Source organism: Pezoporus wallicus, unplaced genomic scaffold (genome assembly GCF_028554395.1).
Source record: "Pezoporus wallicus isolate ANWC-B61680 ecotype Strahan unplaced genomic scaffold, APGP_CSIRO_Pwel_v1 contig_5352, whole genome shotgun sequence".
NCBI lineage: Eukaryota > Metazoa > Chordata > Aves > Psittaciformes > Psittacidae > Pezoporus > Pezoporus wallicus.
This window is the reverse complement of record NW_026639660.1, coordinates 1,423,681-1,435,382: the sequence shown is the minus strand read 5'-3', so window position 1 is coordinate 1,435,382 and position 11,702 is coordinate 1,423,681. Positions and strand designations below refer to the sequence as shown.

Below are 11,702 nucleotides of genomic sequence, written 5' to 3'. Positions count from 1 at the left end.
GCTCGGGGCGGGGCGCGTGACGGCACGGGGTTGCCCGGCGGCCGCAGCGGGCGGGGCGCGCAGGGTGCTGTCAGTCAGCGGCCCGGGGCTGTGGCCTAGCGCCAGCCGGGCGAGCCCTGACACTGCCTGTGGGGCAGGAGCAGAGTCCGGCCCGGCAGGAAAGCTGGCTCTGGCCACTGCACTGGGTGCGCTGGGTCAGGTGCTTGTGCGGCAGCACTAGGGGCGGCTGACCGGGAGGTGTATCTGCAGTAATTTCACTGAACGTGGTAATAGTCTCTGATCAACTTCTTGAGTTTGGTTTGAGACTCTGTTTTCATACTTCCTGCTTGGTGTTTGGAATGCTGATAACACACCGATGTTTTAATTGTTGCTAAACAGCACCTACCCTGGTCATTGTGCCGCTGAAGTCAAGAATCACAGAATCAATTAGGTTGGAAAAGACCTTTACAGTCATCAAGTCCAACCTTTAAAGACTTTTGCCTTTAAGACTTTTGTCCTATCCTCAAGCCCTCAAGGTTTTGTCCTACTCAACCACAGCTTTTTCAAGCTGACAAGCCCTAATATATGCAGGCATTCCAAATATGATCCTTTCTGACATTGCGAGTAGGGGAATGGAGGCCAGGATTACTTTGAGTGTTCAGATTAAGTGCCCCACAGTTTTATACATTAGTGCAGTTGTGTTTTCTGTTCTGTTCTGATGAAAACCCAATTTGTCTGCAGGCAGAATTTGAGGATGCTTTTCCAGAAGATGCAGCCTGCCATTGCCATAGTCTTTGGAAGGAGCAATTATGATGTAACAGGTGACTAGAGGGAGAAGAAATGACTTCAGCATACACAAATGTAAAGGAATGCACAAAAATACTTCTGTATCTTAGTCAAAGTCAATTATGGGCTTTGTGGTAACTCTTACTACTTGGGCATTTTGGATTATTGCAGCTACCTCTGCAAGAACATCACTCAGGGGTCACTAGCAATCCAAACAGTAAATATGATGCAAGATACAAGGTGTGCCGCATTTGGATAAAGTGCACATTTTCAGTCCCTACACCCTTCATTTCAAAAGAATGTAACAGAATGGGAAGCACAGGGTATGTCAAAAGTTGGCCAGAAGGTATGGAACTGCTCCCAGAGAATCATACCTTGGGCTTTTCAGCACGGGAAAAATAGAAAATGCAGGTCTCTAACGGATGGCATACAGATACTGATCCACTGCTGCTTTGAATGCAGAAAGTCAGCGGTATCAAATGAAACCATCAAGAGAGTAGGTTCAAAAAAAGGAAGCAGTTTTTCACAGGGCAAGTAGTTAAATGGAAAAACTCTGTGCCTCAGGAAATTACATACAAGAAGTTTACATCAAGCCCATTAACTTACAAATTAATAGAAGAAAAAAATCCCAGATGTTATCAGCTAATGGGTAACTAAATGATCTGTGGCTCACAAAGTCCATGAAGTGCAAATTGTGACTCCGCACACTTTCTATAGGACCATGTATTGGAGTTCCTTGTGATTAATTATTGCTTTCTGACAGGTATGACTAGACCACATGGACTCAATGGCAGGGCCAAGGCCTAACACTGCATTTGAGACTCACCTTTACTGAACGTTTAAGCTATTTGGAATTCCAAAAATTCCTCTAATGTGAAAATTCTCCAGTGTAAAACCCAAACTGTTCTTTGCCCACAACATATTCTGTGCTGCTCTGATCTAGGCTCAGCAGGACAACATTATGAATTCCTACCCCCAGGGGAAAAAACCCCTCACCATAATATCAAGCTATAAACTCATGTCTCAAGGAGCAGTGTGCAGAAGAAATAAATATGAACACTTAAGAAAATACGCATCAATAGGTTTAAAACTTTTTTATTGTGCTGCCAAGAGCCAAATTACAAGAAACCGCCTTACAGTTAAAAAAGTAAACAAGCAATCTGCTGAACCGCAGTGCACTCCGAGTGCCACATATGCATCTATTTTTCAGAAAATTATATCTGCATTTCTCTTACAAGAGCACAACAGGAACCAAAGTAAAAGAGTGTAATGGATACAGCACATAGGATAAATCATATCTTTAAAATAATAATAATAAAATAATAATAATAAAAAACATTTTACACCATGTCCTATATCCTGCTAATATTTTCAGAATATGGCCTTGATTGTAAAATAAAAGCAAGCATTTACAATTTCTGGATAAAGACCGCTTACTCTTATGCAAGGAATGGATGTTTTGTCTTGACAAAATCTTTGTAGTAACTGGACAGAAACATCTCTGTTTCAATATCAGATTGAGTACAAAAAGCTGGGGAGATTACATTTTTTCTTATTGGTGGTTAGAAACTGAAGTTATATAAGCAGAAAAAATGCTGACCCTCGATGATACACCTATTTTTTTTTTCTTTGATGCAAACAGCTAGAACACCTTTTTGATATTCTAAAACAAAAAAATTGTTAAACTTCAGATTAATAAATTAGGTCATTATAATAATAAATTAGGTTTTTTTTTTCTTTTTCAGTTTTAAAGTTCAGCAACCTCTGACCAAGTATTTACAACAATACTTGAGAGTTCCTTTACAAAAAATACATTTTCTTTTCACATTAAGCATACTGGGTATCTGTGTCTCTTATGACAAGCATTTGTAAAAGAAAAAAGGCAATGCACAAATGGGTAATTAGTATAAAAGTGCCAAGACCTGTTTGGAAAGTTAACATTGTATTACACAGTCAGAGTTATAAATGAGGCAAGCTACAACAAACTTCCAGCTTAATGTGGACAATATTCCAGTAGTTGTTTCAAACAATTGTTTGAAAAAAAAAAAGAAAAAAGAAAAAAGAAAAGAAAGAAAAAAAAAAGAAAATCCAGGAGCCGGTGGTGTTATTCTATGGAGCTGATTAGTGCTGCATGTATATTGTCATCAGTGTCTCTAGCCAATGCATTTATTAAAAAGCCTTTTTAAGGCCAAGCAGGAAAAGAAAAATAAGAAACACCCTGAAATGTAGCAAGTAGCAAGAGCAACGCTTACTGCTATAATCGTGCACGTACTGTACACACGCAAACACAAGAGTGCACACACACACACACGCACGCACGAACACTTTTAAATCAAATCAAATCAAACTGTAGGTAGAATGAGATGCTCTTTTCTTGTCTTTCCTAAACTCACAAGCGATTAAGCACTGATATGGAATGCCTGTTTACCTGTTTCTGCTCTGGGTAAAATCTCTCTCAGATAAAAATACATTCAACAAGAAAAAAAATAGAAAAAATATATACTGTATACATAGTACTTTATATATACAGTATATATATGTATAGTGTATATACACATGCACGTACATATACATACGTATACCTACATGCATTTGTATATACATATATATACACAAACATACAAATACTTTTTGTTGTTTTTAGCATAATTATATTTACATAAATATTCCTATAATGCTAAAGTTTAAAGAAGCATGATCTCCTTTTTTTTTTTTTCTGAGCTTCAAAAAAGGTGCTTGAGTAATATACAATTAAAATTAAGCAGCTTCCTAGCATGGAAGTAGTTTCTAAATCTGCATACCAGTAAATAAGAACATCAACAGGAAAAAAAACCAACCTTAAAACAGTCTCTTTTTTTTTTTACTCTCTTGTAAGCAAGAGCTTTGTCCAACAAAAATAGTTTTCCTTCTCCTCTATGAACAACCAGAGATTGATACAAAATAACAAAACAAAACCACAACAGACAAAACAAACAAACAAAAGCCCCTGGAACTGCATGGTGTTCTTGACTTTTCCTTCCTTCCTTCAATACTGCTGTCAAAAGATCCAGTGCTCGTATCAGGAATTACTTAGGCCTCAGTCATTTGCTAACTCTGCCGAAGTCTGGCTAATCTAGCCAATCAACTTTGAAGAAAACTAAAATAAAAACAAAAAGCAGCACAAGGTATAATTTTATACATCCTTAATAAACCCACCCTTTATTTTCTGCTATAACCTCTTTCTTGCTATTTCATTAACTACTGCAGCTTCTCATCATATAGAAAAATATTTGCAGCTACACCACACCTGTGATGTGACAAATTCTGTTCTAGAAGTATATTACTGTAGCAACAGCTGGAAAAAAAAACCAGACCTTTTCATATGTTTTTCACCTGGGGTTAGGCTTTGCTGCAACAGATGTGATTTCAGAGCAGCGAGAAAAAACACTATCCTGCTGCTCGGCAATATTCATTTTCTTCTCCAGCCAAGCATGACCAGCTTTTCTTCTCTGAAGCTTTCTTTTACCTCATTGCCTACCCCTAGCCCCTGATTCCCCCTCCCCAAAAAACCTCTATAGCTATGTTACAAGCAAATACATCTTAACAAGTTTTAAAACTTTGGTTCTAAGAAAACACTTGGTCAGTTATCTTAAGGAAAAGTGGGAATGCTTTTTCTGGCACATTGCAGGAGTCAGAGCTCATCCCAGTAAGGTCTTAGAGCTGTACATGTAGTCACAAATCCAATACAATCCACTAAGCAAGTGCACAATTCTAGTTTTATTTTAATAGCAGACTTAGTCTCTCTCTCTTTTTCTTAAATCCTTGGTAAGGGTGCAATTCTTCAAACTGTTTGATAGAAATTATCTGCTTGTAGGTTGTTCTGTTTCTGCATGCTGTAAAATCCACTGTATCTTGAATCTGGGTCTGCAATTCTTAGCATCCTCTGAGAACTGTCCACCTGGACCATGGTACCTTTCTTGCAGTCCACATATACCAGTTGATTGTTTAGGCAGGAAGGCTGTTAAAATAGAAAGGGAAAATCGAGTAAATTAAAAAATGTTTGTATTCTACACATAATTAAAAAAGTCTGTGGTTCAAGTAAGCACAAAACAAAATCGGATTGGCAATGAAAGAATCTGGACTTCAGCTGAGCTTGGTAAAAGCTTATGCCAGGCACAATAACAGACCAACAGTCATCTTCTGAATCACCTTTTTTTCATCTTTTGATTGGACCTCTGGTATTCTCATATCCCACATGGACTGGTTAAACTGCTCTCTGCTAATCTAGTACCACACAAGGGCTTTACCTTGCTGCCCTCAATGTGCAGCGCACTGCTTCCCAGACTTTAACAGCCCCTTTACTGTTTTCAAGTAAAAGTAAAACAGTACTTTACTTGTACTTGTACTTTACTGCTGACCATTTTCAAGAATGTTTTATTGATGGTTGCAATTCCACTAAGAGAATGGGACAGATCTCAGCTGTTACAGTTAATCCTGGCATGGGGTGTCCTATGGGATCCTTCTGTGTTTCTTTCCAACGTAGTTTGTGTATGATTTCCTTAATTAGGAAATCATCCATATTTTATCTATCTTGCCCTTACTTGCAAGTATAAAATAGGGGATTTAGTTTTAGGAAAATGTGAATAAATGAGAGTTTGAGTGTAATGATCTACAAGCATGAATGCATATAAAGTATCACTCAGAGAAAGAGTTGAGCTATGTGTACTGGATTTCCAGTCCTGCTATTCCCCTGTTGAAGGATCCTTCAACTGGAAGAAAAAAGCTGAGAGGAAAGCAAAACCACACACTGTGCACACTACCTTAAATGTTTACAGGCTAAGCAGGAAGGAGGACAGGAAGTAAGCGTACTCTATGGACACATATGAAATTAGTGACAATGTGTATGCATGCTCACAATATAAGCATGTAAGTGGACTGCAAATCTTAAAAGGTCAAGTTTCCACTGATGTACATTCTTTTTCCAAGACTTAAATCAGAAGAGTTTTTACTACCTAAAGTTCACATTTAGTAGCCCTTATCACAAGAAGATTTTTTTTTACCCAGATATTAGGAAACAGTATTTTAAAATGTTTTACATTTGGCTCTTCCAAAGGCTATGGACTGGGTTCACAAAGGAGTCCTGAGGTTCATGTAACAGAATCAGGGCTAAAGATTAGCAGTCCCATCTGTAATTTTAAACATATTTTTCTACCATCTTCCTTTTGGTATTGGTGTGATTTAAGCACAGTTGTTGATTTGCTCTTTATTAAATAGATGGACTATTTAGAACACAAAGAACATAAGCCAAAATAGGCTTGCCAAAATTTATTACTAGGAACCTTCACCCAGCAAGGAATAGGAAAATCTAATGTGTGACACTTAGTTGAAGAACTCTTAAAGGAAAGATAAATTTCTGACAAAGACCCTCACAAGAAATCTGAGTTCCAGTATGTCCATAGTCTTGTATATGTATATGGCTTTAAGTGAGCTTTCTCAGCATATGGATGGTGCCTCTTGGTGACACCAAAAAAATGATGCTTCAACAAAGAAGTGTTTGAGGAAAATGATGTTCCGTAAGTAAAAATGTATGGAAAATTACTGATTATAGTTCCACACTTGGAAAATTATGATTTTCATTTCAGCTTCAACCATTTTGTCACACAACACTTGGACGGAGAGCAGCCTTTCTGAGAGCTTAGGACTGAACTAGAGTTAAAAATGAATTTTATATGCATCCCTTAAGAAATTCAGAAACTGGTATTTTTTACTTGTTTTGAAAGACTGGAAATAGAATAATAGCAGTTCTTCACGCTTCCTATTTAATTACAGTTGAATTAAACTTCGTGCTCTGACTCTACTTGTAAGCTTTTTGGAAATTACTTTTTAAACAAACAAATAAACAACAACCCTAAACCTCTGCAACACTGACAGAAAGAATATGGACACTTTGTTTTTTTAATTACTACATCTCTCTTCTAGGTGGAACTGAAGAAAAGATGGTCTCAAATTCCATTACAAGTGTGGACAAAGTCTGTTTGAGTAGAATTAGAAAGTGGGATAAATTGGGGAACTGATATAAATGGCATTTGAATGTGGAGTAAGGGCTTAGTCTGCTGACTGAACTATTACTGAAAAAAAAAAAGGATAGTCTTTTCACTGTTCATTTCCAAGCTACCTGCTTCTTCCTTTTTTTGGTAGTCTCAGAATACTTCATTGGTAGATATTTCCCGAGATCTCTCAAAATATGAATCTGAGAACCATATGATTATCACTATCAGAAAATGTGATAAACGCTACTAGCATGTACATTACCTGATGTTTGACAAGACTTTTAAAGTGGATGAACGTAAGAAAACAAAGATATTAAGATTTTGACTGCAGATAAGAAAATTGCACAAATTTACCTACACAAATACAGAATCGGATTTTTAAACAACTTTTTGCTGAGATCGATTTCTATCTAGTGACAGCTCATTACTATAGGGAGCAGAAAGCGGTTTTGTTTGATAATGAAAAAATAAAACATTTAGGAAACTAACTAAATACCAACAGACTGGTATAAAACAGCTTAGGGCATAAGAGAAAACAATTTAAGAGAGTTCACAGGATGTGAATGCAACTGCACCCTAAACATTTTTCTATTTAATCTTGACTTCCCTAAGTGAAAGCCTGGAAATAGACACAAACATGGCACCTTTGTTGGAGCTTTGTAGCAGGACACTGGAATCCACTGCTTCTTCTGATTGACAAGCAGAAGGATGATGATCAGTAACAGCGCTATTGTGATTGGAATTGTCACCAAGGCAACAGAGCTAACTGATGCATCTTCGCTTGTGTGCGGTCCACTGCCACTTCTGTACTCTCCCTGGAGGTGATTCATGTCTGCAAGTCAAATGTGAGCACTCGTTAGTAATTGTAAATGGGCCTTGATCATAAAGAAGAATGCAATACAAAAACTTCTAGTCATGGATCTTGTCACTTGTCATATGAATTTTGACTTTCTCTCCTGAAATGTCACCTTATTTACATAAATTAGAACAACTGAAAGCTAGCATCTTGTATAGTGACTGTATTAGCCAGGAAAAGGCCACCAGAAACATGAACTGAAAAAAAGATAGGATATCAAGAGATAGGATGGAATCTTAAGCACAACAACAAGCAAGTCTGACAATAACCTCTTAGCTCTGCTGTGTTCACATCATCTTATGTGATCACAACCAAATTCCCACGTGCAAAAAGAAAAAAAATTAGCCTGTGTTTCAATGCTGAAGAAGTCTTAGATTGAAAGTCCTTTCCTTTCCTTCTCCCCTCCCCTCCTAAAAAAAAAACCCAACCCTGGTAAAACGATCATGATGTGTTTGTTCTCCCATTTGTTGAGAACATATAATACTTGCAACACTCAGCCTGTGAAAACATACTGCTGGCAGTCTACTAGACTGTAGCAAGTTTTGCATGCAATGGTAATTTTCAATGACACATACAACATTCTCAAACAGTTTGCAGTGTGTTTATAATTCCCAGCCAGGGTAGTTGCAAGCCAGCTACTAATGCCTGTGAGAAATTAAAGTGCTGTAATTATCAAAGTGTAGGCTTATAGTTTTGCAAAGCAGCTACATTTAAATTCTGTAAAGCAGTTACATCTCATGTATCTTTTCTCCAAACAACAGTATGCTATGAGGTCATCCTTAGATTAAAAAAAAATACGTGCAAGTTTAGGCAGTCCTTCAATTAGAAAAAGTTAACAAAAACTGTGTCATAGAGCATTTCCCCTATCCTGGAATAATGATTTCAGCACAGTTTTAAACAAAGATGGATTTACATCCTCAGATAACTTTATTAGCTCTGTGTCATTATAAGTGAAGTGATCTGGGTTTTTTTAACTCTGGCATTTGTCTATGATACATGTTAAGTTGTGGTACATGTTTTCCCAGTTTTGTTTATCACTATAAGAATGTCAAAGGGATCAAATGCAGGTCTATCAACCCCAGTGGCCTGACAACAGTCTGTTTCTAGATTTTGTATCAGAAAAGACACAGCAGAATCACTCCTCATTCATCATTTTATCATATTCTTAATTTTATAGGACTTCATCATATTGACAAAGATGTTTCTTTCAAGATGGAATGATGAGATCAAATTGCATAAATATTATAGACTGACTTGCGTTTACTGGAAGGAAAAAAAAAAGGCATGTAAGTGTTCTGCACTGAAGAATATTCTCAGATACCTACCTTTTCAAACAGTCATACAGGTGCTCCCTGAACAAAACAAGTAGATTCATTAAACCACAGGGAATAAAGACAGACCTAAGTTAACCCAGTTTATATCCCATCTCACCTCTGTGAATGTGGATGATGTCATTTTCACTTGGTGTTGGCCAGTTTGGTACTCCTAATTCAATGTCTCCTCGGTGATTTGTTTTCTCAATGGGGATGTTTGTAGGCTCAGGCACATACATCTCTGTGAAAGGAGATAAATGTGTTTCACAAATTGCAGGCTGCTTAAATTCCCAGTGCTGCTCTTAATTCAGGAAATATACTTGACCATCTGCAGTGCTTTGTCCTATGAATCTTTTCATTTGTTTCAGAATTTGCACCATGACTAGTCCAGGTTTTTGTCTTAACATCTCATACTGTACAGTTCACACTGTACATGGGATGCATGCTTGCTGCCATTATATACAGTTGCGTGGATAAATTTGCTTTTGAAAATACCGTTTCAAAATACACACTTTACTACAGTGGTGCTTCTTTGTGATACCAAACAACAAAAATACCAAGGGAAGGCTAAGTCTTCCCAGCTGATACATAAACTGTCACTGCTGGTTTGTCTTCCTTTTTTTTGTAATCCTCAAAAGCAGGAGAATTGCAGGAAAGGGTACTGCTGAATCTCCCCAGTTGTCCTGTTGGAAACAAGACTAATCCAAGGATGAGCAAACTTCTGCAGAAGCATATCAGGACCAGTGTTAAAAACCAGTTGCAATTATTATGTCGCTAGTGTCCATAGCTAAGAAAATTTCACATTACTTTTAAGCCAAGTTAAAATAAGGCAATGAGGTATTGAAAAGTAATGAAGAGACTCAAATCAGAAATGTTAAGCACTGACAGAATCTGCAGAGATGTACGAATATTCATTTTCCTACTTTACTAATGTATTTCCATAACCTTGCGCAAAGACAGAGCAGGGGCAACCAACCAACTTTTGAGATCACGGTTCTCAGAATAACTAAAATTCAAACTACATATTTGCACAATATGCCTATTTGTTACGAATATCGATTTTCCTGAAGTCTAAACATCTGTTGTCTTCTTGATACTCTTTAAATATGGACTGATGTTCAAAAACCAATTAAGAAACCTCATTATCAGTCCTGGAAAAGCAGCATTACAATCATATGGGTTATCACCTCACATTACCTGGGCACATGGGACAGCAGCTTCCCTCCACGTTGATGGGTTCAGCACATGGGAGGGGTGGGCAGCTGACGGTGGAGCAGAGGGTCTGACCCTGCAGGCAGTAGCAGTGTGTGCAGCTGTCAATATCCCAGCGTTCCTCATCTGCATATGTTTTTCCACTGAAGTGGCAAACCACTTTCTTTGGAACTGTATCTTCTGTTGAAGGAGAACAGTGGTGGGATCATACAGTAATGGCACAAATCTCATTTCCTCCCCAAACACAAGAATGAAACACCAGCACCAAAGAAATCCCAGCTGTAATTAAAAGACCCTCTCTACCTCTTGCAGGTGGAAGAGGTATGGCTCTGGTATGACACAAAAAATGATGTCAAAAGTGCTGTGACAATTAAGAAAGCCTTTTTTTTTGGCTGACTGTTTGAGACTGCCAACTACGCCTTTTCCCTCTTTCCTGGTAAATCCTATTTAACTAAGAAAACAAACCACACTACTTACATTTCTAGCTACAAGGCTCATCAAGAAAGATGAACTCAGTCCAGAATATTCGAATAAAAGATTAGGCAGGATGCCTAGAAGGATGAAGCTGCTCTCAGGTGACACAGCTTGAAGTCCTTATTCTATTTATTGCAATAAAACAGATTTGAAAGTGATTTGATCATTCCCTGTAACTGCATCAATGGAAAACCCCAGGAAAAGGGCAATAACACTTTTTTTATGGTTAGTATTGTATACATTAGAAATTGGTGTCATCTTAACCCTCAGGAAAAAAAAGAACCCAAAACAACACTGAGGTTCCAAAACATCTTTCCCAACGATTGAGAGCTGTAAAACAACTTCTCAGACAGATTTTGACACAGTATATGTAACAGGGACCTGGACTTAATAAACCAAGTACATCTTGGAAAAACACTTAAAAGACGCACTACGCTTTCTGCCTAAGCACTCAATACACCAATATTTTTATGGTTCATCCTATGCAAGCCTTTTAGGTGGTGTGCAGCATACCTTCTATTTCACTGAGAAGACAGTCATGAATTGCTTAGCCTAGGATGTTTTTTGCTGCTATAGCACTTTATAGATAATCAAAATAAATCTACACAGCAGAACCTCCAAAAGCCAAGCAGCACCTCATTTTCATCTTAGCTTCTTGCTACCTTTTTTCCTTAGAGCCAGAAACCTACGATGAAACCTGCTGATGACACTAACTTGCAAATTAAGCATATACATGAGATAACAGGATGAAATTGCAAAGTAACTTCTTAAGCTGTCAGAGAAGTACTGGTTTACTATTCACACACATTACATATGTAAATGTGCCAGAATTACCTCTCAAATATAAATAAAAACCCTTATTAAATAATATGGCCATCTGTAGAGCTTTTAAGTAGTGACAGTGTAATAGACTGACATCATCCAGAATAACAAGGTTAGCAGTCAGCAGACCAATGCAACGAGACCAGCAAGAAGTACTATAGCGAAAATACTAACAGAATTATCTGAAAATGACAAATGTTTCAGTGGTCCTTGGTATGTGTATCCCACGAT

General features: G+C 37.7%; 1 protein-coding gene across 1 annotated transcript in view; it reads right to left on the bottom strand.

Annotated features, from left to right (window-relative positions):
• Positions 1-1,844: 1,844 nt before the first annotated feature.
• The window catches only part of CRIM1 (cysteine rich transmembrane BMP regulator 1), a 189,216-nt gene continuing 179,358 nt past the window's right edge, over positions 1,845-11,702 (bottom strand). Inside the window, exons 14-17 of the mRNA XM_057415453.1 lie at positions 10,161-10,355; positions 9,082-9,204; positions 7,439-7,626; positions 1,845-4,762 (exon numbers count right to left, since the gene is read on the bottom strand). Of these exons, the coding sequence (XP_057271436.1) occupies positions 4,586-4,762; positions 7,439-7,626; positions 9,082-9,204; positions 10,161-10,355 (683 nt within the window). The 3' untranslated portion in view covers positions 1,845-4,585. The remainder of the gene's footprint in view (positions 4,763-7,438; positions 7,627-9,081; positions 9,205-10,160; positions 10,356-11,702) is intronic.